Here is a 26,273-nt window from a genome sequence, read left to right as displayed (position 1 = left end):
TCCCACATGGGGCTCCTTGCTCGGCCCTCTTCTCCCTCTGCCTCCATCTGCCAGTGCTCTCTCTCTCTCTCTCTCTGACAAATAAATAAGTAAATAAATAAAATCTTAAAAAAAAAATCATGGTAATGTTTCATCTACCCCAAACATAAATAAATAGTTAACATCAACCAGTGTGTGCTGGACACAAACATAACAAATGAACATAACTGCATTATAAAGGAATAGCATGACCACACTGGAGGGAGTGAGGAAAAGGAATTATTGGAAGTTGGAAGCAGTGTTTTGAAATGTAAGCTTGAAGGCTCATGATTAAAGGAACTATGCACAAGTATTTCCTATATTTAGAAAGTTTGTTTCTCACAGGGTGTGGGATAGCAATTTTAAAACTACTTTCTGTATAAACTACAATTAAATAAATATATTGTGGATAATGAGAGTGAGGTTTCTCACTGCTGGAGAAAGCAGTTTTAAATAAGCAAAGGGAGGTGAGAATAAAGCAGTGGTATTGGACCGGAACTCTGAGTGTTAGTATGTACTCATAGTTTGTAATATATATACAGATTGAGAAAGAATACCTGTAGTTGGTTATAGATGCATATTGAGGCACATACATTTCCTAGCTCTGTCTGCTTAAGAGGTTCTAGAAGCAGTAACATTCCATAGTGTGAGTATACCTAGCACCTGGATCTTGGTTTCTAAATACCCTTCTCTAATAAATCAGAGCTCCTCAGCGAATCAGCTAATTCCAGCCCTGGGGCAAGGAAGTTACAAAATGAGCCTAGAGCATCTTGTACCAAAAGTAAGGAAATACTAGGGCACCTGGGTGGCTCAGCTGGTTAAGCGTCCAACTGTTGTTTTCAGCTAGGGTCACGGTCTTGGGGTCATGAGACTGAGCCCTGGGTCGGGCTCTGCATTTAGCATGGAGTCTGCTTGGGATTCTCTCCCTCTGTTTGTTCTCTCTAAAACAATTAAGTAAAATTGCTTTTTTTTTTTTTTTTTTTTTTTTAAAGATTTTATTTATTTATTTGACAGAGAGAAATCACAAGTAGGCAGAGAGGCAGGCAGAGAGAGAGAGGGAAGCAGGCTCCCTGCTGAGCAGAGTGCCCGATGCGGGACTTGATCCCAGGACCCTGAGATCATGACCTGAGCCGAAGGCAGCGGCTTAACCCACTGAGCCACCCAGGCGCCCGTAAAATTGCTTTTTAAAAAGATTTTATTTATTTACTTGAGAGAGAGAAAACAAGCAGGGGAGAGGCAGAGGGGGATGGAGAAGCAGACTCCCTGTTGAGCAGGAAGCCTGACATGGGGCTCAATCCCAGGACCCGGAGATTGTGACCTCAGCTGAAGGCAGAGACTTAACCATCTGAACCATCCAGGCACCTTATAAATAAAATCTTTAAAAAAAAAAAAAAAAAAGGAAGTGCTTAAAAATCAAGGTACATTGAAAAGAATCTTCTAATGGTCAAACCTGTGACAATTTGAGCAACAAATAAGAATAGCAATGAATAATAACCTACAGAATAAAATAAGTTTCCTTGAGTCCACACTATTGAAAATAACTGAATAAACAGGGGAGGAGAGGCAGCTCTTCCTTATAGCAGAGTTCCAATTAAACTGTAGAAGAACAATGGAAGTAGAAAAATTACCACTGGGAAAGTACTACAGTAATAACTGCTGCATACAAAAATTATTCATGGACGTTAAAATCAGCACGTGAAGATATGATATAAAAAACCTCCGCATGGTCTCCTAGTAGTTCTCTGCCAGTGAGATACTTAGTAAGGCAAAAATAGGAACTTTACAAAGAAGAAACATGGCAGACCCCACTTTAACCAAGGGACCTAAGTTAGTATCATCACTAACATGTACCCCCTGATAATGAAGAACTGAGAAGGGCACAACATCACTTATATGGTATTTTTCAAAACAATGTGTAACTTCAATCTAATCAGACAAACCCAAACTGAAGTATATTCTATATCAGCCAGTTGTCTTCAAAAGTGTTAAAGTCATGAAAATCACAGAAAGACTTACCAACTGTCACACACTGGAGAGGCTACTATTAGAGGGACTAAATACAATAATAATGGTGGATCCTGAATCTGACCATGGACCAGAAAAAGGACATCGGTGTGGGAACTGATGAAATTCACATAAGATCTGCAGAACAGTTAATAGTATTGCATCAAGGTTAATTTCCTGACTTTGATAGATGTACCGTGGCAAGGGAAGATGTGAACATTAGAGAAAGCTGGGTGAAGCATATAGGAGATATTCTCTGTACTAGTTTCACAGTTTGTCTGTAAGTTGAAAATTATTTTAAAATGGAAAGCTAAAAATAAAGACTCCCACTGAAAATACTACTAAAAGCAAGATCTGATTGAATTTAGCCTGCCCCAAAGTTAACTCTGCAGTGGTGGCTTTGTGGCATTGTCAATAATCAGGAAAATTTTTCCTTTTATTTTGCCAAAAACCTCCAGTTTAAAAATATTCATTATAAATTGTTGAATTTGGGGAGTTACTATATCATACGGGGAAAAATCTCTATTGTTGTATATGTCTGAAAATTTTCATAATAAAAAATTAAAATATATATTATAGATAACCTTTTGTACATTTGCTAAAGGTAATTTTCTTTTTATTTATGTATTTATTTATTTATTTTTAAAGATTTTATTTATTTATTTGACAGAGAGAGATGACAAGCAGGCAGAGAGGCAGGCAGAGAGAGAGGAGGAAGCAGGCTCCCTGCTGAGCAGAGAGCCTGATGTGGGGCTCGATCTCAGGACCCTGAGATCATGACCCGAGCCGAAGGCAGCAGCTTAACTCACTGAGCCACCCAGGCGCCTCTCAAGGTAATTTTCTATCATCCCTGTAACTTTCCTAGAATTCTGTCATGGAATGTTCAGTGCTAGTAGGACCTTACAAATCAAGATGTCTACCCCTGTGTCATTAGAAAGGAAGGAAGCTAACACTCAGAGAGGCAAGGGCTAGTTAGAGTCAGCTGAAGCCAGAATCCTATCTCTGACTCCTGGTCTAGCTATTTCTCCAACATGTGAGATCCTCTTCATTTTTTCCAAAAGTTACCATGATAATAGTCACCTAAACATTTCAACTATAATAGTACAGTATTACAATTGGTATAACTCAATCTGAACTAATTTGCCAGACTCTGAGAAATGAAACATGGGTCTCAAATAGTATAAACAATGGTAAAGATAAGAAGATCAACCATTCTAGTTTACTTTTCCAAATGAACTCTTTATTTTAAAGAAAATATTTAAATAAAATATTTTAAATAAAATAAAAATTTTATATAAAATTTTTATCATAGTTCATTTGCCATCCTATTTTAGTGCTTTGAGTGTTTTCTTAGTGGAAGTATTTTTCCATGTCTTCTCACAACTTTTTGAAAGTACTTCAGCCCAGCGAATGGCATCTTTCAAACATCTGTCCATGTAGAGAGCATCTACCTTATACCTACAGTGGAGAGCACTGTAGGTGATGCTGGAACTAAAAAAATGAAGAAAGATTCTGGTGCTCAATCTGAATACTGGGCAAAGGGGCAAGCACTGATTATAGTATAGGGTACATGATAACAAATGGGGTATATGACAGTATGTCGAACGTACTCTAGGAGGGAAGGAGGAGTGATCAGTATGCCAGTCCTCAGTAGTATCCTTACTCCCAACTTAGCAAATAAAAAATGGAATAGCTTTAAGTCATCCAATAAATGGCAAAGGAGAACTTGAACCAAGGTCTCCTAGAATAGAATGAACAATTTTATCCAATTTTGATATAAGATGAACTTTTTCATCTTGAGAAAAGCCAGTGAAATGGGTTTGAGAGTTCTGAAGTGCACTACAATCTAACTGCTCTGTTTAGAAACTCTGTAATCTTGGGCAATTTATGTAACTTCCCTCAACTTACTTTTCTTACCTGGGGATAATAAATCTTATCTCATAATGTTACTGGGAGAAATAAATGAATAAATAAATATGTAAGGCAGCTAACTTAGTTGCTGGCACATGAAGGAGTCCATAGATTTGGACTTGATGGATGGGATTACCTTTTATTCACTTTCTGGGTCTACAGAAGCTGGTACAGGACCTGGCATGGACATGCTGGAATGAATATTTACCAAATAAATTCACTATTTAATAAATGTTCAATTTGAAACTATTCTTGGGCTATATTTATTACTATAAACCTATTTTTAGAAAGAAATCTTCATTTTATCCCCATAAATTGAACCCAGCTTTTAAGGACTAAGTATTGTTGTCACAGCAACACTTACTTTCTACTGTTGCTCCTTCATTTGGGTTTGAATATCCTTCTCCCTTCCGTTTGATTCTTCGGATAATGCCTCCATCTTCAAATAAATCCTCTCCTTTGAAATCAAGAAGCTCAATCTAGAAAGGAAAAAAAGGATCTGGCTGAGATAAGACCAAACAGAGCCAACAGAACATACTTAAAGACAAGGGCAACCAATTCTCCTTTCATTTTACAAAATAAAACTCTTTTATATTTATCTATGCATCTCAGTTATTGGAAAAGTAGGGAAAAAGAACACTGCACTTTCAATACCTGGAAAGAGCCTTCACGTAATGACAATGTCTAGGACTACATCCTGTGGGGCTGCAGTGCAAAGACAGACAGGAAATACTAGGAAAGCTGCCTTGTGGGCAAAAAGCCAGAACTACAAGGTGCTGGCCCAGAACTGTTTTGTCTGACTCTAAAGGCCACCACCTTTCCACCCCAGATTCATGGAATTCCCTTTTTCAATGTAAAAATAAATCTTATGAATCAGGCCTATGATCAACTAAAGGTGTTTTTTACCTAGTTATGATGTTTCAGGCATTTCCTCCCTTAATTTTTTAAATCAGATTTGGACAAATATATAAAAGTCAACACAGGGTAAATAATATTATTACCACCTACCACTTCTAATGAAGGAGTGAGATCTGTGACAAAGAGTAAACCTGTATAATAGGAGAATACCTTACAATTTGGTTTGGGTACACTTCAACACTTACCTCCCCTTTTCCAACCTATCTTCTGGGCAATTTCAAGTAGGTTATACTCACGCCACCACTGACCAGAACCTTTATTTCTTAAGCCTGGTGTCTTTTGTTTATTTGGATACGACCTTTCTGTGCCAGAAACACGTTTCTAAGAAAGCACTGGCACACACCCCTTGGGTTTGTGGGAAACAATTCAAGAAGCCAAGCTCCAAAATAAATAAGTTGGATCTGATTCTCAGTGGCAAGCCTAGCTACTTGTTCCACTGCCTGTTGCTTCAGTGCCAGCACTATAGTAGAACAGATGCTAACAAGGCAACATAGCACACGTACTTACCTCAAAAAAGAGAGTTGCATTCGAGGGAATTTTAGGAAGACTGCCAGCCGATCCATATGCATACTCTGGTTTGCAGAGTAAATGGCAGATCTCTCCTTTCTTCATGGTAGCCACCCCAATGTCCCATGCCTTGATAACTTGGCCTAAGAGAAAGAAAAATGTGGTTGAAAGTTACAGGCCCTATTTAAAAATATTTAACCATCAAAAACACAAGTTCAAACAAATTTCCTATTCTCCTTACATTACACACTCAGTAAAATAGGGGCTATAAAAGAATCTGGTAACATTTACCCACTAAGAAATAAATTGTGATTTTTGAGGGTGATCAGAGTAGATTCCCTCCTGAGAAGAATGAAAGTAGGATCAATTTCTAAATTGCTCAAAGACTGTATCTTTGAAAAGGGGCAATAACATAATCTTTGAAATGTAGCTGGGTTATAGTTGTTGCTTAATTTATAATTTCAACTATAATAAGGGCATTTTTCTAGGTATAGATAGAACAAAAATAGTTTGGAATAAAATGGAATTTGTCCTAAGGAAGTTTATAATTTAGTTGGATAAACAAAAACACCAAACAACTGGAGAAGTATAAATTGCATAAAAGGGCCCATGAAAGATGTCTTCTCAAAATTTAGAAAAAGAAAAAAAGAATTTAAAAAAATATATGATTATGTGTTCTTTTGTCAAATCACAAGAACTACTGAACTCAGAATTTCTTCTCCCCTTCCAGGAAACAGAAGTTGATTTTACTGCTCAACTGTAGAACTATATTAACTTATATAATTGGGTTTTTTATTTGTTTTATTTGAGAGAGAGAGAGAGCAAGCGAGCGAGTGAGCATGTGAGCACACAAGTAGGGAGAGTGGAAGGCAGAGGGAGAGGGAGAAGCAGGCTCCATCCCAGGTCCCTGAGATCATGACCTGAGCCAAAGGCAGACGTTTAACTGACTGAGCTACCTACATGCCCCTGGCTTATATGATTGTAATTATATCTTACAATAAGCAGTATCAAATCCTTTGGAAAACAATAAAAAACGTAGGTGAGTTAAAGGAATAAAATAGGAAAATAAGGTACAACGTCAATCAAAAACTTAAGGATAGCAAATTCAGGTAAACAATGAATCCAGTGGAAGTAAATTTTGAAGAAAGCTATTATCCTGAAGTGAGAGTGGATGACAGGATATTAGAATAAGGGGAACTCTATACTTGCGTAGGTAAGTAGAGATGGATTAAACATTCATGACTATGACTACAGCTTAAGTATTACAATCTTTCAAAAGATCAGACACTTGTTTTAGTTAAAAATTTCTAAGTTATATATAACATATTAAAGCACACACAAGAGAGAAAGATATAAAGTGAAAGGGTATCCATTCTTTCCATGTAAGAAGCCACTATTGTTCGGGGCGCCTGGGTGGCTCAGTGGGTTAAAGCCTCTGCTTTCGGCTCGGGTCATGATCCCAGGGTCCTGGGATCGAGCCCCACATCGGGCTCTCTGCTCAGCAGGGAGCCTGCTTCCTCCTCTCTCTCTGTCTGCCTCTCTGCCTACTTGTGATCTCTGTCTGTCAAATAAATAAATCAATCTTTAAAAAAAAAAAAAAAAAGAAGCCACTATTGTTCTTTTTATATCCTTCCGGTGTGTGCTGTCATTTCTCAAAAGATTTAAGAAACAAAATGACAGCAGACTATACATTCAGTTTGGCTTTTCATTTAATATACGTCTTGGGGCACCTGTGTGGCTCAGTCAGTTGGGCAACTTACTCTTGGTTTTGGCTCAGGTCATGATCTCAGAGCTGTGAGATGGAGCCCTGAGCTGGGCTCCACTCTGGGTATGGAGCCTGCTTGGTATTCTCTCTGCCCCACCCCCTCATTAATATATATCTTGATCTTTCTCCATGTGTAGAAAGAAGAAAGTACATTTTAGAGGGTAAAAGTACAGCCTGTTTTTTTTTTTGTTTTTTTTTTTTTAAAGTACAGCCTGTTTTAACCTCAAACTATATGGATTCAAATACCAGGTCCGCCCCTTACGGGTGATGGGCAAATTATTTAACCACTGTGCCTCAGTTTCTCATCTGCAAAAGGTAGATAATAATAGTGCCTTCCATATAGTAAGAATGTGCCTTCCATATTGTAAGAATTACTAGATAAAAAGAACAGCAATCATACTGGGGAAGTCTGGCTCAGTCGGTAGAGCATGCAACTCTTGATCTTGGGGTTGTGAGTTCAAGCCTGTGCTTGGTGTAGAGCCTACTTATAAAAATAATAAATAGGGGCGCCTGGGTGGCTCAGTGGGTTAAAGCCTCTGCCTTCGGCTCAGGTCATGATCCCAGGGTCCTGGGATTGAGCCCTGCATTGGGCTCTCTGCTCAGCAGGAAGCCTGCTTCTTTTCCTCTCTCTCTGACTACTTGTGATCTCTGTCAAATAAATAAATAAAATCTTTAAAAAATAATAATAATAATAAATAATAGAAGGACAGCTGCCATCAACATCATCATCATCAATACAAATAGATCTACCTCTTTCTAAATGGCAGGATAATGTTCCAGTCACTCTTGTATTGAGAAACATATTAACAACAATATTGTAAATAAGGCTATCTGTCCATATAGGATTGTCTAGCTTGTGCAAGTAAATCTCGAGGGTAAATTCCTAGAAATGCAATGTTGACGTGCATTTTTTATTTGATAGACATATTGCCCAAATGCCCTTCCAAAATAGCTACATCAATTTATATGCTCATACATGGTTCTACTATGAAAACAGTCCAGAATCTTCAGACAAAATGTAAAGCCTGCCATTGATAGGTTGGCTTTCCTGTCACTGATTCTTCTCAAAGATTGCTAGGTTTTAGAGAGGGCTCTCAAGAACATTTTTTTTTCCCACTATTAATTAACTCTCATACTTTAAGACATACTCCTTCAGGAAATCTTCATATTGTGGGGGTTACTACTGTACATTTGTTCAAGACATTTAGCCAATTACCAAGGAACAAAGGTATAGCTATTAATACAAAGGTGGTCATTCCCTTTTTCCTTCTAAGGACCATGCAATGTAGTATGGCTAGTGGAAGAGAAAGACACATATTGTTTTTATCTTAAACAAAGAATAGTAAACACTAACACAGACTACAAACAAGGGGCTTTTGCTTTTGGGTGGTGATTAGAGCAATCAGCCAAAGTTTAATTCACAGATAAGGTCTACACTTGGCCTTAGAAGTCAGAAACATTAACCTGTCAGTTAAATCCATAGGAGCCTCAAGCTAAAAAAAAAAAAAAAAAAAAAAAAAATCATACCCATGCCTTTGCTTTTTTTCTCATTTGGGAACATAAAGCTTCTCTTACAGTGAGCTCCCATTACTGAATGAAACACACTGAGGAAAAAGCCACACGGGTATGAACAGAGGTCTATATTTCTAAAATTGCCAATCCAGGCACTCTTCTTAAAAAGTATTCCCCTCCCTCCCCCACAAAACTATTTCCTTTTGGACTCCTGGGTGGCTCAGTCAGTTAAGCGTCTGCCTTTGGCTTAGGTCATGATCCCAGGGTCCTGGGATTGAGTCCTGCATCAGGCGCCCTGCTCCACAGGGAGTCTCCTTCTCCCTCTGCCCCTCCTCCCACTCATTTTCTCAATCTGTCTCTCAAATAATAAATAAAATCTTTTCTATTTATTATTTGCCAGAGGGAGACACGGTGAGATAGGGAACACAAGCAGGGAGAGTGGGAGAGGGAGAAGCAGGCCTCTTGCTGAGCAGGGAGCCCAATGTGGGGCACAATCCCAGGACTCTGGGATCATGACCCAAGCTAGAGGCAGACAATGACTGAGCCACCCAGGGGCCCTGCTAAATAAATAAAATCTTAAAAGAAAAAAAAAAAAAAAAAAAAAACCAACAACAACCAGGAGCGCCTGGGTGGCTCAGTGGGTTAAACCTCTGCCTTCGGCTCAGGTCATAATCTCAAGGTCCTGGAATAGAGCCCCACATCCGGTTCTCTGCTCAGCAGGGAGCCTGCAGTCTGCATCCCACCCTCCTCTGCCTACTTGTGATCTTTCTCTCTGTCAAATAAATAAATAAAATCTTTAAAAAAAAACAACCAACAACAATTGGGGGCACCTGGGTGGCTCAGTGGGTTAAAGCCTCTGCCTTCGGCTTGGGTCATGATCCCAGGATCCTGGGATGGAGTCCCACATCGGGCTCTCAGCTCAGCAGGGAGCCTGCTTCCTCCTCTCTCTCTGCCTGACTCTGCCTACTTGTGATCTCTGTCAAATAAATAAATAAAATCTTTATAAATAAATAAATAAATAAATAAAACCAACAACAACCCATAGTATTTCCCCTTGTGATAAGTACCAAATATTGTATTGAAATACTGAATCACTAAATTGTATATCTGAAACTAATATCACACTATGTTAACTAAATCAGAATTCAAATAAAAACTTTTAAAAAAGAAATGTACTTCCCCTGATTAAAAAAAGGTATTCCAATTATCATAGAATACCTGGAAAGTATAGAGGAGCATAGAAAATAAAATTTAAAACCTCTGAAATCCCAGTATTTGGGGTAAACTGTCAATTTCCTGGTTCATTTTCTTCCAAATTATAAATGTACACTTTGTTTGCATTTAAAATTTTTACATATTCATTCTTAAAATTCTGGTTATAGTTTATTTGGTTTTGTGATTTACTCTTTACATTTCATATTGTATGAGCATTTTTCTTATTAAAAGATAGTATCTGAAAAATGACTTTTAATAACTATATACTATTTCACCTTTTGATTATGATTTCATCATCTCCATCAATAAACAAGTTCTTTTTTCTTATTTTAAATTTTATTTTTTATTTTTAATTTTTCATTTTTTTTAAGGTTTTTGTTTTTATTTATTTGACAGAGATCACAAGTAGGCAGAGAGGCAGGCAGAGAGAAAGGTGGGGGAGGCAGGCTCCCTGCTGAGCAGAGAGCCCAATGCGGGGCTCAATCCCAGGACCCTGGAATCATGACCTGAGCCAAAGGCAGGGGCTTAACCCACTGAGCCACCCAGGCGCCTCTATCATTTTAAATTTCAATGAACAATTCTGCATCTAAATCTTAATGTAGCTTTTTTTTTTTTTTTTTTGCATAGTAAAGGCCTGTTACCTGAAAATCGGAACTATAGTTGGTAGGTTAATTTAAAATGTTGCTTTGAGTGAGGAATCAAAAAAAGAACATATACATGTCTCAAACATTTATTTTAAATTAAAACATATCGAAGTATGTTAATTCACTAATCTTTGTAACAAAGTTAACTCCTTGTCTGTAGGTGTGGCTTTGGTGATAAAAAGTTTCACATCATCTTTACTGTATACATCATAATTATGATATATCATTTCAGTTTATAATGTGGGTTTCTTTAAAGTGGACTGAGAACCAGAAGATACTTGTAAAGCAATCAGTAAAATTCTGGTAAAAATGTGGTCTAAATGGCCTACTTGTTTTTGCCTTTTATCCACCTCTAATTCAATAGCAATTTAAAAAATGCTTTCAGCGGGGCTCCTAGGTGGCTCAGTGGAATAAAGCCTCTGCCTTTGGCTAAGGTCATGATCCCAGGGTCCTGGGATCGAGCCCCACATCAGGCTCTCTGGTCAGCAGGGAGCCTGCTTCCACCTCTCCCTCTCTGCCTACTTGTGATTTCTGTCTGTCAAATAAATAATAAATAAAAATCTAAAAAAAAATGATTTTAGCAATTCATCTTAGTAAGTCTTTCCAAAAATGTTCAAGTTTTCATTGAAATAATCCTTTCTTTCTACACGAATTGTTTTATGTAAAACATGAAGTATTTTATATATGATCTAATTAAATTCTATAATTACAAAAAGCACAATAGAGATAAACATATTTCAACTGATTCTTACTAAGAGGAAGAAAAATCAGCCCCTAACATGTGGAAACTGCTTGACACTGACAGCTAGGCCTTAATGATGTCTGAAGCAGGCTGGGGGGAAGCTAGGCCATGCTATTTTCCTGTTGGACATAAACAATCTCACAAAACATCAACATCAGACAAGGTCACTCCGAGACCATGAAAAAGTGAGACAAAACAAAAACACTTCAAAATTTTGTCTGGACAAAAAATAAGGTCATTTTGCAACCTACCAAATACCAAACATCCCCCTCTCCTGGCTGACAGGGGTGACTGCTGCTTCTCCAGCAGGTGTAGCTTTTAGTCTCTGTCTACTCAGCCTTCCCCCTAGATAAGACTTACTAAGATACCCAAAGACTCAGCCCACATCCTAACAATATCCCATCCAGAACAAAGACCCTCTTCCTTAAACCCTTCCCCAAATCACCTAATACAAGCTCAAATTCCATAATAAATCCTTTTGAACACTCCTACTAAAATACCCCACAATTTCCCATATGCATTTTCCCTCCCTACAATGAGTAATAAACCCAACTTGTTCTATAACCTCTGTGTCCCCAGTGGTCTGTGGCTGGAGGGCATTGACAAGGCCCACTTGAACTGGCTGAAGCAGAGTGTAGAACCATACCACAGAGTAAGAACACAGCAGTACTATTCAACATATTTTCAAAAAAGATTGGAGAGCATAGTCTGGAGTTTGTTAAGCAAGCTTCTACCATACTTTTTTTTTTTTTTTTAATTTTTTATTTTTTATAAACATATATTTTTTATAAACATATATTTTTATCCCCAGGTCTGTGAATCACCAGGTTTACACACTTCACAGCACTCACCAAATCACATACCCTCCCCAATGTCCATAATCCCACCCCCTTCTCCCCAACCCCCTCCCCCCGGCAACCCTCAGTTTGTTTTGTGAGATTAAGAGTCACTTATGGTTTGTCTCCCTCCCAATCCCATCTTGTTTCATTTATTCTTCTACCCATTTAAGCCTCCATGTTGCATCACCACTTCCTCATATCAGGGAGATCATATGATAGTTGTCTTTCTCTGCTTGACTTATTTCGCTAAGCATGATACGCTCTAGTTCCATCCACGTTGTTGCAAATGGCAAGATTTCATTTCTTTTGATGGCTGCATAGTATTCCATTGTGTATATATACCACATCTTCTTGATCCATTCATCTGTTGATGGACATCTAGGTTCTTTCCATAGTTTGGCTATTGTGGACATTGCTGCTATAAACATTCGGGTGCATGTGTCCCTTTGGATCACTACATTTGTATCTTTAGGGTAAATACCCAATAGTGCAATTGCTGGGTCATAGGGCAGTTCTATTTTCAACATTTTGAGGAACCTCCATCTACCATACTTTCTATTCAGGTTGAATTCTTAGAAGCAGAATTAAACATTTATAAGATTTTTAATCTTTAGGATTTTTTGAGCTTTAGGATCATAATAATAGGTATAATACACCAAGAATATGGATTTTGTTCTAACACTTGACCTGGACTTCCATTAGCTCAAACAATTTATCAATTTCAGGAGTCCTATTTCTGACACTATCTGAAGTAAAAATACAAATTTAAACAAATGTATAATGTAGCTATCCCTAAGTTCAAATGCTTTCCATATATACCTAACTGTAGGCAACTGGAAAAGTTTAAAAGTATATAAACAGCCCAGTATAAAAGCAATGAACTGTACTTTTTTCTTCCTTCTGCAAAGGAATACATTTTAAAATACAAAATTTGGGGGCACCTGGATGGCTCAAGTAAGTTAAGTGTCCGACTCATGGTTTCGGCTCATGTCATGATCTCAGGGTTGTGAGACTGAGCCCCTTGTTAGGCTTCATCAGGCTCTGTGCTAGGGGTGCAGCCAGCTTTGGATTCTTGCTCTCTCTCTGACCCCCCACTCCCCTCTCTAAAAACAAACAAACAAGAAAATTCATAAAATTGGGGCACCTGGGTGACTCAGCTGGTTAAGTGTCTGCCTTCGGCTCAGGTCATGATACCGGGGTCCTGGGATCAAGCCCCACATCAGGTTCCCTGCTCATTGGGAAGCCTGCTTCTCCCTCTCCCTGCCACAACCCCTGCTGCTTGTGCTCTCTGTCAAATAAATAAAATCTTTAAAAAAAAAAAAAAGCCCATAAAATTATATAGGTTCAATGTAGGCTCATCAATGTCAGTAAGTGTACTGCTCTGGTGGGGTATGTTGTTAAGGAGGGGAGGGGATGCTGTGCATGTGTGAGCATGGGGCATGTATCAGAACTCTGTAACTTCTGCTCAATTTTACTATGAACCTAAGAGTGCTCTAAGACTAAAGTCTATTAAAAATTATATTAATACATTTTAATGGAAGCAACCCAAGTGTCCATCAATCGATGAACGGATAAACATGTAGATAAAGATAGATCTATACACATACACATGATGGAATATTACTCAGCCATAAAAAAGAACGAAATCTTCCCATTTGCAACAATATGGATGGGTCTAGACAGTATAATGCTAAGGGAAATAAATGTCAGCAGGGCACTGGGGTGGCTCAATCTAAGTGTCTGTCTCTTGATTTTGGCTCAGGTCATAATCTTAGGGTTGTGGGATCAAGCCCTATGTTGGGCTCTGCACTGGGTGTGGAGCTGGCTTAAGATTCTCTCTCTCCCTATCCCATCCCCGTTTCTCCCCCTCTGTAAAAAAAAGAAAGAAGTCACTGGGCGCCTGGGTGGCTCAGTGGGTTAAAGCCTCTGCCTTTGGCTCAAGTCATGATCTCGGGATCCTGGGATTGAGCCCCGCATTGGGCTCTCTGCTCAGCAGGGAGCCTGCTTCCTCCTCCTCTCTCTCTCTGCCTGCCTCTCTGCCTACTTGTGATCACTATCTGTCAAATAAATAAATAAAATCTTTAAGAAAAAAAAAGAAAAAAGAAATCAGTCGAGAAAGAAAAATACTGTATGATTTCAGTCATATGTGAAATTTAAGAAATAAAACAAATGAACAAAGAAAAAAGACAGACAGACAAACAGACAAACAAAAACCAGAATCTTGAATATAGAGAAATGGTAGTTACCAGAAGGAAGGTGGTTGGGGGTATGGGTAAAATAGGTGAAGGAGATTAAAGAGTATACTTATGACGAGCTCTGAATGTACAGAATTGTTGAATCACTATATTGTAACCTGATACCAATGTAACACTGTATGTTAATTATACTGGAATTTAAATAAACAGATTTATAAAATAAAGAAAAAATTTAAAAATCATATAATACATTAAAAAATGTAACATTTTAATTTAATCATGGAATACTTTCATCCACAATAAAAAATATAGTGACCACTTTAGAACATTCTAACATTTTTCTTTATTTATTTAAAACATTTTTAAGGGGCGCCTGGGTGGCTCAGTGGGTTAAAGCCTCTGCCTTCAGCTTGGGTCATGATCCCAGGGTCCTGGGATCGAGCCCCACATCGGGCTCTCTGCTCAGTAGGGAGCCTGCTTCCTCCTCTCTCTGTCTCTGCCTGCCTCTCTGCCTACTTGTGATCTCTGTCAAATAAATAAAATCTTAAAAAAAAAATTTTTTTTAATTGTGGTAAAACACATGCAAAATTTCCATCACATACACATACAAATTTACCATCACAACCCTTTTTAAGTGGGCAGGTCAGTACTGTTAAGTATATTCACTGTTGTACAACCAGTCTCTACAACTTTGTCATCTTGCAATGTTAAAACTCTACCCATTAAACAATTCCCCATTTCCCTTTAGTATTAGCTATTAGTCTTTCAACATAGACTTTCTCCCTCTTACTCTAATATACTAATGACTGACAAAATTAACAGTTGGTTTTACTAGTGATCATGGATCATCACACAGCAGAGAAGACTATATTAATGTTATAGGCAGACTGCTGATATTACTTCATTATAATTTAATCTCAATAGTAAGAGAGAAGTATAGGTATGTGAAGAATCCAAAATGATTGGTTTCTTTGTTTCTCTTCTCAGATCTGGGGGAAGAATATAACAGGAGTTTTCACTTCATAATTCCCAGCCATGTTTGTTACATACCAAGAACATCATAAATAACTTCACTGAAGCAGCTCGCCATAAGAAATCTCTAGATCTAGATAAGGGTAGGTGGGGATGGGCAAAACCTAAGCATGCCTGGATTTACTTCAAAGAACTAAAAGATATAATTCTTTCATTTCCCAAATCGATCCCTTCCCAATTTTAGTGAAAATATACTTGTTGGAGGGAGGGAGGGGGAAAAACCAGAACTTCTACTATGGAAGTATATTGGAAAATGTTGAGTCCTTATTTCAACTTCTTTTAAAATGAGTTATGAACACAGTTCTAGGAATTCAGAACATGTAAGATTTAGTTAAGAAAACCCAATATGCAGAGAGCTTGGGTGGCTCAGTCAGTTAAGTGTCTGCCCTTGGCTCAGGTCATGATCCCTGGGTTCTGGGATTGGGCCCCACGCCGGGCTCTTTGCTCAGCAGTGAGCCTGCTTCTCCCTCTCCCTGCCGTTCCCCCTGCTTGTACTCTCTGTCAAGTAAATAAATAAAATCTTTTAAAAAAAGGAAAAAAGAAAAGAAAGAAAACCCAATGAGGGAAACCACCATCTCTTCATTCTAATTTGTGTAACATATTTTGAAGTAGTAATAATCAGTTGTCTTAGATTGATTCAGTTTTTGTCTTTCCAGACTTCCTGGGGCTAAAAGAGATGGATAAGCATTATTTCACAAAGTCTGTATGCAAGCAGAGCAAACAGAGTTAGGACCCAAACTGCTGTAGCATAGTTACTGCCATTCCACTAGGAAGCCAATAATCCTAACACTGTAACAACAGTAACAAACATGTGAGTGCTTACTGTGTGCTAAACAATGGTGTGCAATGTCTTACTTACTCTTCAGTGTATAACAGTATATATTATTATCATGACTTTACAAATGGAGAAGTGAGGCACAGGGTTTAAAAGATGGCACAGGAAGAGCAATAGACACAGACACCCAACCTGTAGGTAAAGCTCAAATATATGTGGATGTATAAATGTACATAAATGGTATGTGTATTTTTATGGCAATTTTTTACAGACAAGCACTCCTAATTCTTTTTTTTAATTATTATTTTTAAATTTATTTATTTGACAGAGAGACTCAGAGAGAGAGAGAGAGAGAGAGAACATAAGCATGGGACATGGGAGAAGGAGAGGCAGGCTTCCCACAGAGCAGGGAGCCTGATGTGGGCCTCAATCCCAGGACCCTGGGATCTTGACCTGGGCCGAAGGCAGACGCTTAACGACTGAGCCACCCAGGCACCCCATAATTCTATTTTAAATACTGAAATCACAACAGAATCCCCAAATCAGTGTGACTTTCCACTGAAATATTTCTATTTATTCCCTTGGGAGAGGTGAATTTTAAGGCATCAAGAGAGCTCAATATAGAGTATTTATGCTACTGTCCATTTATGTTATTTTTCTTCATTTTGGTTAAGTAGCTACTGCCATAACATATAGGTATAAAAGTGTAAACTGTCTAACCAATGTTTCTTGCTTTACAGTCAACTGAACACATTCTGCTACAGAAGATTTACCGGAAGTATATTGCTCTTTTCTCATATTTCTAATTATCATCTAACAGAGGCCTCTAAAGCTTCTGCCATTGTTTTGGTTTTTAGTCTTTTACACAGTTTTTTTTACACAGTACCTTGCCATACTCTTTACAGAAGGTCCAAGAATGAAATCATAGCCAGGATTAATCTTCAAACTTTTCCACAGAGGTCTCCTTTTTAGAGGAGGAGGGAAGGTTAGGTAGCTTACTCGTGTTGAAATGACACAGGAAAGGGGCGCCTGAATTTAGTGGGTTAAGCCTCTACCTTCGGCTCAGGTCATGATCTCAGGGTCCTGGAATTGAGCCCCGCATTGGGCTCACTGCTCAGCAGGGAGTCTGCTTCCCCGCCCCCTCTGTCTGCCCTCTCTGCCTACTTACGATCTTTCTGTCAAAAAAAAAAAAAAAAAGACACAGAAAGAGTGACAACAGGAGCCCTGGCTTCTGAACACCCAGGTGGATGCTCCTCTCCACATGAAACCAGTGTCTCTAGAGAGGCGTGCCCTAAGTACCAAGTTAACTGGAAGTCCACTATTTTATCTCAGCTCCAAATTCTAGGAAACATAAAAGACTCATTCATCATAGGGTAGTTTATCAAGAAAATGTGGGTAGAGAAGATAGTAGCGTAAGTTCCTAGCAATATTTTTTTTCTTAGCAATTCTTAAGTCTACTTGCAAAGATAGCTGCTGAGAGAAGGTATGTTATCTTAACTCCAGGAAATTCAAAGGGTAGAGTAAGAATTTGGGGGACAGGGCAGTGGGAAGAAAGATGTCTAAGATGTCTGATGAGGCCATTTACTCTGAGGTCATCTCAATTAAATACGATGGCACAGCCATGCTGGTGGCCCTGAAAGTTCACATCCCTAAATAAACAAAAAAAGAGACAAATTCTAATTTAACTGTCAATCATTATCTGCTTTATCAAGAAAGGGAATGTGTATTTCATTTTGACTGGTATCATACTGAAACACAAGATTAATCTCACATTCTCACATGACCACTAACTCACTCAAGACCCAAAGGAGAAGGGAGCAGTGGCCTAGCCTACACCAGGGCTTGGAGAGAATACAATTGGACAGGAAGCAGAAGTCACCATGACCTATGCCTATGAGTACCAGGGAAGGGAGAGTGTAAGAGGGGCAGAAAGAGTTTAACTCCAGGGGTGCCTGGCCAGGGGTGCCTGGATGGCTCAGTGGGTTGAGCCTCCACCTTTGGCTAGGGTCGTGATCTCAGAGTCCTGGGATCAGGCACCGCATCGGGCTCTCTGCTTGGCAGGGAGCCTGCTTCCCCCCACTCCCGCCTGCCTCTCTGCCTGCTTATGATCTCTGTCAAATAAATGAATAAAATCTTTAAAAAAAAAAAAAAAAGGAATTTACTCCATAGTTCCTGTTTGCTGTTTCCTTTCTCAGATCCATGCTTAATTAACAATTCATCTAAAATGGTACAATCAGAAGAAGAAGAGCACCCGGGTGGCTCAGTGGGTTAAAGCCTCTGCCTGCAGCTCAGGTCATGATCCCAGGGTCCTGGGATGGAGCCCAGCATCTGGCTCTCTGCTCAGCAGGGAGCCTGCTTCCCTTCCTCTTTCTCTCTGCGTGCCTCTCTGCCTACTTGTGATCTCTGTCAAATAAATAAATAATCTTTAAAAAAGGAAGAAAGGGATGATAACACAGAGCCACAGTGATAGATAGGGGGATTACTCCTTTTCTCTCACACTTAATCTGGAAACCAACTAGAAGTCCGTTATATCTGTAGCAGATAAGAATAAAAAAACATTGGTAATTCAGCCACTAACTTTCAACAAGCCACATGGCCCATAAAGTTCAATTTGATGTACGGGCTACTATTCTCCTTACAAGACTAAAAAACAAAACAAAACAAAACAAACAAACAATTGAAATTAACTGAAGATATTTAAAAGCATTTGAAAATAATTAGTATAAACCACATTTAAGACCCGAAAATAGTGGTTCTCAACACTGTTTCCTCAGGACCCTCTTTAAATCTTGAAAATTGAGGACATGAAGGAACTTCTAATTATTTATTGATATTTACCACATTGAAATTTAAAGAAAATAATTATTTACCAACTCACTGAAAAATAGTAGTAACCTCATTATATGTTAACACAAGTTATTTTTATGAAAAGTAACTATATTTTTAAAAAATTATTAGTGAGGATGGCATTGTTTTTACAAATTTATAAGTGTAAAATGTGTCTACCTTAATAAAAGACAACCAGATTCTCATACCTACTTTTTTTTTTTTTTAAGATTTCATTTATTTATTTGACAGACAGAGATCACAAGTAGGCAGAGAGAGAGGAAGGGAAGCAGGCTCCCTGCTGAGCAGAGAGTCCAATGTGGGGCTTGATTCCAGGACCCTGGGATCATGACCTGAGCTGAAGGCAGAGGCTTTAACCCACTGAGACACCCAGGCGCCCCTCTCATACCTACTTTTGCATTCACCTGTTGCAATTCTGGTTTAAGTGTATGGAAGAAATCCAAACCCCAAAAGATAAATAGTTGGAAAAGGCAAGAGTACTTTAATAGCCTTTCAAGGTAATTATGAATATAACCATCTGATATGACATCAAAGCTGGACTAGTGGTAGTTTCATAACGGTGAGCTGTAGTATGGAATGTGAAAGCATATCAATGAACTTTTCATATCATATTACATTAAAATCCACTGGTCTGGCTTGCACAATGAATGGATCTTTTAGTCAGGCATGATCTTGTAACATCTAGTACTGGGAAAATACTGGTTCACTGAGTTTCGCAGATCTTCCAAATGTTAGCACATTTCCTTATATAATGTTTTGAAAATCTCATTCGTTAAAACCCACTGATCTCATCAGAACTCTTAAGCTTTGGAAAGCTGCCAAGGTCAGAGTGGCAGATACACATTTCCCAAAACCGTAATTTTTATTTGAAAACTCAATAGTTTTCGATAGGCTTACTTCATTCATTTTTAAGAAAGTATCTCCCAAATACTAAATAATCAAGTCTAAACAACAAGTTTGCCCTTTCAAATAAAAATGGTGCTTTCTGAAAAAATGTACTCAAGTTAAGTGCACAAGTGCTTCTCCATGAGATAACCACTACACTTGGATCTGCAGGAGCACTCAATGAGTGCTTCCTATCTGTTACAAAGCAGCGAAACAATGTGAAACTCAAGGATTAGGATTTAATAAAATTAGTATTTCTTACACTTCATCAAGCACATTAAGTGAAACTGGCTTCCCTTTTTTTTCTTATTTACACAGTGAATGAGGGCAGCGAGGCATAAATGATTACTGGCAGAGCTCGGTGTTGCGCCTAGACCTGTGCCGGGGCCCTGGCCGCCTCTACCACTGCAGCTTGTGTGTCTTCCATGCAAATGTAAATACAGCAAAAAGATAAACAACATCTTAGTAGTATTAAGAAAACAATTTTGACATTATGGACCCTCAAAAAATCCACTAGCTCCTAGACAGAATTGACTAGCTCCTCTATGTTATAAATGGCAATAAATCCAAGCAAAACACAACTCAAAAATACCCTCTTACCTTTGCCAAGACTAAAGACAAATGGTTCATTTCTATCATGACTGGAATCAAACTTCTTTCCATTTGACAACTTCCCTTTGTAATGGACATAAACTTTGTCTCCAATCATTGGTGTTTCCTCACTATTTCCCACTCTTTTGACAATCTAGAAAAGACAAACATTAAGAAAAAGGAGCTGATTTCATTATAATCGGAGAATAGAAATATCACACAATCCATTCCACATTACCCAGGCAGGTTTACAGACAATTATGCCCTTTCTAAAGGCCTCCCTCCCAGTTCTCTCAATAACCCCCACTGTTAGAAAACTGTCCTGTACTACTCTCAATCTTTATTGCTATATTTAATTATTCCCTCAAAATAACGTAATAATATAACCAACAGATCCTGCTTCATGCTAAAGTCTCTCAAAACAGAGAGCTAGTTCATACACAAATTAAATGAGATCAAAAAGATTAGTGGACTTTCAAAACCATTCAAAAAGAAGTCCAAAGCAAAATTACAACAGTGGGATTTTATTTACTTCCCTCCTTTGCTAAAAACATTACCTTTTGACTAGATTCCACTAGTTTGGTTACTTTCAAAAAGCTCAATTTCCTGATAGAACAGGTTATACTTCCTCTTTTGTAAGGACTATTTAACGTGTTAAAAAAACAGTATCACTGCATAGTTTGTTATGATACTGAACAATCTGTTTTCTAGTAAAACAAATGTCAAAAAAACTCCAGGCTGAAAAACAGTTAGCTGTCATAAAATTCAGTGTATTTATTTTGTTCTTGGCAGAGCAGACCACTAATGCAGTTGGTCAGTTCTGGGAAAAGAAAAGAAAATCCAAGCATGTGGCGGTATAATTCATTCCATCAATCACCTATGCTAAATTAATCATTTTTTTAGGTAACAGGCGTTGATAGCTCATATCCAAGATATGTCATTTTAGGGGAAGAGTCTGAATTTTTATAAAAGAATTCAATTATCCACTCCGAAATTCCTTAAGATATGTCCTCCCAGGGCCACTCTCAGAATACCACATAAACACTGTAAATTTATATTCTACAACTTTCTTAGTTCAAAAATCCAGATATTCTTTAAAGGAAAAGAATCATGACCGCAACTCCACCAAACACCTGTTAGAATGGATCAATGAGTTCAGGCAAGTGGAAGGATACAAAACCAACACACAGAAATGAAACAAGCACAGAAATGCAAATCAAACCTGCAGGATACCACCTCACCTGTTCGAATGGCTATGATCAAAAAGACAAGAAATAATAAGTGTTGGCAAGGTTGTGGAGAAAAGGGAACACCCATGTACTGTTGGTGGGAATATAAACCGGTGTAGCCACTGTGGAAAACAGTGTGCAGATTCCTCAAAAAATTAAAAACAGAACTACCATATAATCCAGCAATTCCACTTCTGAGTATTTCTTTGAGGGAAAGGAAAACACTAGATCAAAAAGATATATGTACCTCCATGTTCAGTGTAGCATTATTCACAATGCCTAAGCTACGTAAACAACCTAAATGTCCACAGATAGATGAATGGATAAAGAAAATGGGGTATATACATACACAGTGAAATGTTAATTTAGTGATAAAAAAGAATAAAATCTTGCCATCTGTGACAACAGGGATGGACTTGAGAGCATTAGCCTAAGTAATAGAGAAAGACAAATCCTGTAGGATCTCACTAATATATGGAATCTAAAAAAGCTGATCTCACAAAACCAGAGAGTAGAATATTAGTTGCTAGGGGCTCTAAATTGGGAGAAATGGGAAGATGTGAAGAGTTACCTTAAGGAGATACTTTAAGGATAAAATCTAGTCTAGATTCATTTTAAAAATGTAAGCTCCACAATGTAATTTTATCCTCCTGAGCTAGTCACTGATTTCCCAGATGTGCCTTGGTCTTTAAAAAAAACAAACAAAATAAAACATACACATACTGAAAATGTATATATGTATGCATATGTGCATGTCTGTATAACATGTATATATGTATATATAATATATATTCATATGTAGATATATAATATAATCTCCATATATATGGAGATTACTACAGATGAGTCACTGTGCCAAATGCTTTATATAATCCCAATAAGTGTATGAAGTAGATAGTAGTGTTCCAATATTACAAATGAGGAAATTTCAAACCACAGAGGTTAACTAAATTGCCCTAGGTCACACAGTTAGTAGACCTATTTAATCTTAACCAAAAGCCCCACAGTGAAACCCAAGGCTGTAGATAGGAATAAATGATATGATTTAAAGGGCTTACAATCTCAAAATATTTCTTACAAGCCTAAAAATCTTAGCAGATTTACTCCCTGGAACAAAGCAGGGCTGAAGGCAGACTGGGGACTATGTTCTTTGTACGGGTACACTGAAAAATGAAAGAGAAGGACTCTCATAGAGCAGGCAGATGCTGAGGACAGCCTGCAAAATACCTAATGTCTCCAGAAGTATCCTGGAGTTTGGGAAAAGTGATTCATATAGTTATGGGTTGAGAGGCCCTCTGAAAGAGAGCAGAATATAAATACAGGGCATAAAGTTCCTCATTCTAGAGTTGAAACACTCTGAAATTTACCTTGGCATATAGCAAGCTAACAGTAAAACATGTATATTTAGAAGATCCAGGCACAGAAAAAAAGCTTTCATATAAGCGAGATTAGACAAAACAAACTAAGAAATTCTCATTTGCTGCTGCTGACACAAGGAGATATTAAAACTCAACTTAGTGGTAATATTAGAGTTCAGCAAGAAAAAAATTATACAAAACTTGCATGAGTAACAACAGTGTAGGAGAAATAATGACTTAATACGACTAAAATCATTTAATCTCTCTCAGCTCCGCTTTATTTACTTACATGGAATACCAATATACACCTTCCATAAATGGAAGGGTCAAGATGTGCTCATTGTCTCACAAGACTATTGTGAGATACAAAAACACACATGTAGAAATGGTTAATTACAGAGTAAAAAATATACAGTGTGTTTTAACGAGGAAAGCTAATTCAAAAGATATATTCTCTGATGAAACCTCAAAAAATATCTTCACTGTACAAAACAATAATCTGTATGTAAAAACAAACCCTTTGAACTCTGCAAGTCAGCTTTTCATTTTCCTCTAATATGTCTCAAATTGAATTGTCACCAGCTAGCTTTAATACACTTAAATACTATGTTAAAATAATAACCTTTGTGTACACTCTTGAGAACTGGGAGACACAGACTTTTAGAGTCACATAGAACTTGGATCTGGATCCCAGACCTGCCTTTATTTACCCAGCTAGGCCTCAGTTTCATCCTCTATAATCTGGGATAAAAAATAAACCTTGGGGGCGCCTGGGTTGCTCAGTGGGTTAAAGCCTCTGCCTTCAGCTCTGGTCATGATCCCAGGGTCCTGGGATCGAGCCCGCATCAGGCTCTCTGCTCAGCAGGGAGCCTGCTTCCTCCTCTCTCTGACTGCCTCTCTGCCTACTTGTAATCTCTGTCTGTCAAATAAATAAATAAAATCTTTTAAAATAAATAAATAAATAAATAAAAATAAACCTCGGGTCATGCAGATGAACTTGACTGCAGTGTTTAACACTTAGTAAATCCCAATAAACATTAGTCACCTCTACCTCCAGCCAAAAGAAACAAAGGTTTTTATATGTAATCCTTCCAGATAGCAAATTTCCCTGCATGTAACCTCATGTAACCTCATCCTTGTAACCTCACCTTCAATACTCCTCTATCTTTTTTAGAGGTGATATCCTCTCCACGTTCAGCCACAGCTGCTGCTGGGTTTTCTCCATTGTTCTTGGCACCCTCATCAGTAGTCATGGTCTTTTATAAGTAAGAAAACCTGCTGAGAAGAAACATATTTTAGCTAGGTAAAATATCATTGCTTTAAGCATCTGAAAATGTCCCTAGGAACAGGCCTTCCCCGATTTAAGATTTACATAGGGCCAGGCCAATAAGGTTAAACATTGAACATGAAAACAAAAACATCTGCCATGAGCATGTACTGATGTACATAAAATATCATTCAACTCTTCAATTTCCCTTCCAGCACTGGTGTCAAATTAGAGAGCAGTACAGGTCAGGTTTGGTAGTCATTATATTCCTAAACGTGATTACACACCCACAGGCAGTACTTTCAGAACTTTGAAAATGTCTTTTTTCCTATAGTGATATTCTTGACAGAGAATTAAGAACCCATTAGATGATCTGATTTTAAAAATGACAATATACAGGGGTGCCTGGATGGCTCAGTCATTAAACTTCCGACTCTTGATTTCAGCTCCGGTTGTGATCTCATGGCTCCTGGGATGGAGCGGCAAGCTGGGCTCTGCACTCAGATGGAAATCTCCTTGACAATCCTCTACCCCTGCTCCTCCCGCCACCCATGCACACTCACCCTATCGCGTGCCCTCTCTCTAAAATAAATAAATAAACCTTTTTTTGTTTTAAATGGCAAAATGTCATAGTGGTAAACAGAACATGTGTTAGAAGCTGAGGGACCCCAGTCCACGTCTCAGCTCCAGCAGTATCTGTCTGACACCAGCAAACTTAATCTGGCTGAGCCTCAATTTCACATCCGTAAAAGGGAGAGAGTACATTGTTCCTGGAGTTCCTGTGAGCCGTTAATGAGATAATGTATGTGAAGAGATTAGTACGGAATCATAACTTACATAAAAACGTCAGAATTTGTCATGCTTATTATTGGGTCCCCTGTAGGGATACCGCTCAAAATATCTACCCAGAATAAGGTTCTTCTCTGGCATGGCATTCGAGACCTTTCACAATCTGATCCTAACCTAGCTTTCACAGGTCTAGCTTCCACTGCTTTCTTTTACTTTCTTTCATGCAGTTCATGCTCTAGTCAAACCAGAGCAATTCCTCAGCCATAACAAACCCTCTGTTTCCCATCTCCATGCTTTGGTCACTCTTTTTCTTCTCTTCCAAATACTCCTCCCTCTCAAATTCTTCCTCCATCATGCCAATCTTGACTCTATGCATAGAAGTTGTCTGCACTTTTCTCTGATCCCTGAACTCTTCCCTCAATGTGCTACCATATATTTCTAAGAAGACACATTTGCTAGATTTGAAAGATTCTTGAGGGGCGCCTGGGCGGCTCAGACAGTTAAGCGTCTGCTTTTGGCTCAGGTTCTGGGATCGAGCCTTGTGTTGAGCTCTCTGATCAGCTTCTCCCTCTCCCTTTCTACCCTGCTGCTTGTGCTCTCTCACTCTCCCTTTCCCAATCTCCTCCCCCCAAAATAAATAAATAACATCTTGAAAAAAATAAAAAGAAATGGTCCTTGAGAGCAAAGGCCATGCTTTGTTCATAGGTAGATCCCCTAGACTGCCTCTACCTTTCAGACTGCTACAACGAAACAAGCAAGGAATTTGGAGCCCCTTACAAGCTGTTTGATGTTGGCTATCTTTAACTTCTCTAAGCCTTTCTCCCCACCTGTGTGATTGGAATAATAACATCTACTTTCACAGAGTGACCTTCTGGATTAAATGGTATAACGTGTATTTTTAGATATACATTCCAATGTTAGCTTTTACTATCAGTCACCCAAATGACAGATACTTTTCATGCAAGGCAAACCAAACCAATGGGCCAATGAATAGATGCAACAAAACACACCTCACTGGCTGCTGCCATGATTGATTCCACACCGCTCTCCTGGTTGAGTGGAGAAAGTCAAGGATTAATCACGCTACAGCTATTCCCTATTAGGCTAATAATAATGGATAAAGCTCCCTAAAGTCAATATATAATAATAACACACTGCAGTGTTTTCACTCATTTCCAACTGACCTAAATTTACTTCAGTGTCAACAAAGACAAATCAAATTCTGCTGTG

The 26,273-nt window shown here is 38.3% G+C and overlaps 1 protein-coding gene across 6 annotated transcripts in view; it reads right to left on the bottom strand.

The window, feature by feature from the left end:
• The window catches only part of FKBP5 (FKBP prolyl isomerase 5), a 121,644-nt gene that overhangs the window by 30,380 nt on the left and 64,991 nt on the right, over positions 1-26,273 (bottom strand). For 4 of the 6 annotated variants that reach the window (XM_059178525.1, XM_059178530.1, XM_059178527.1 and 1 more), the window contains exons 3-6: positions 24,136-24,262; positions 20,410-20,554; positions 5,359-5,501; positions 4,298-4,412 (exon numbers count right to left, since the gene is read on the bottom strand). In XM_059178525.1, the coding sequence (XP_059034508.1) occupies positions 4,298-4,412; positions 5,359-5,501; positions 20,410-20,554; positions 24,136-24,240 (508 nt within the window). In that variant the 5' untranslated portion in view covers positions 24,241-24,262. Of the gene's footprint in view, positions 1-4,297; positions 4,413-5,358; positions 5,502-20,409; positions 20,555-24,135; positions 24,266-26,273 lie in introns of all 6 variants that reach the window. The other 2 variants (XM_059178526.1, XM_059178529.1) reach the window with 1 other exon arrangement.

Source organism: Mustela lutreola, chromosome 6 (genome assembly GCF_030435805.1).
Source record: "Mustela lutreola isolate mMusLut2 chromosome 6, mMusLut2.pri, whole genome shotgun sequence".
Taxonomy (NCBI): Eukaryota; Metazoa; Chordata; class Mammalia; order Carnivora; family Mustelidae; genus Mustela; species Mustela lutreola.
The sequence above is the reverse complement of the archived record's forward strand: the minus strand, read 5'-3'. Positions and strand labels throughout refer to the sequence as shown.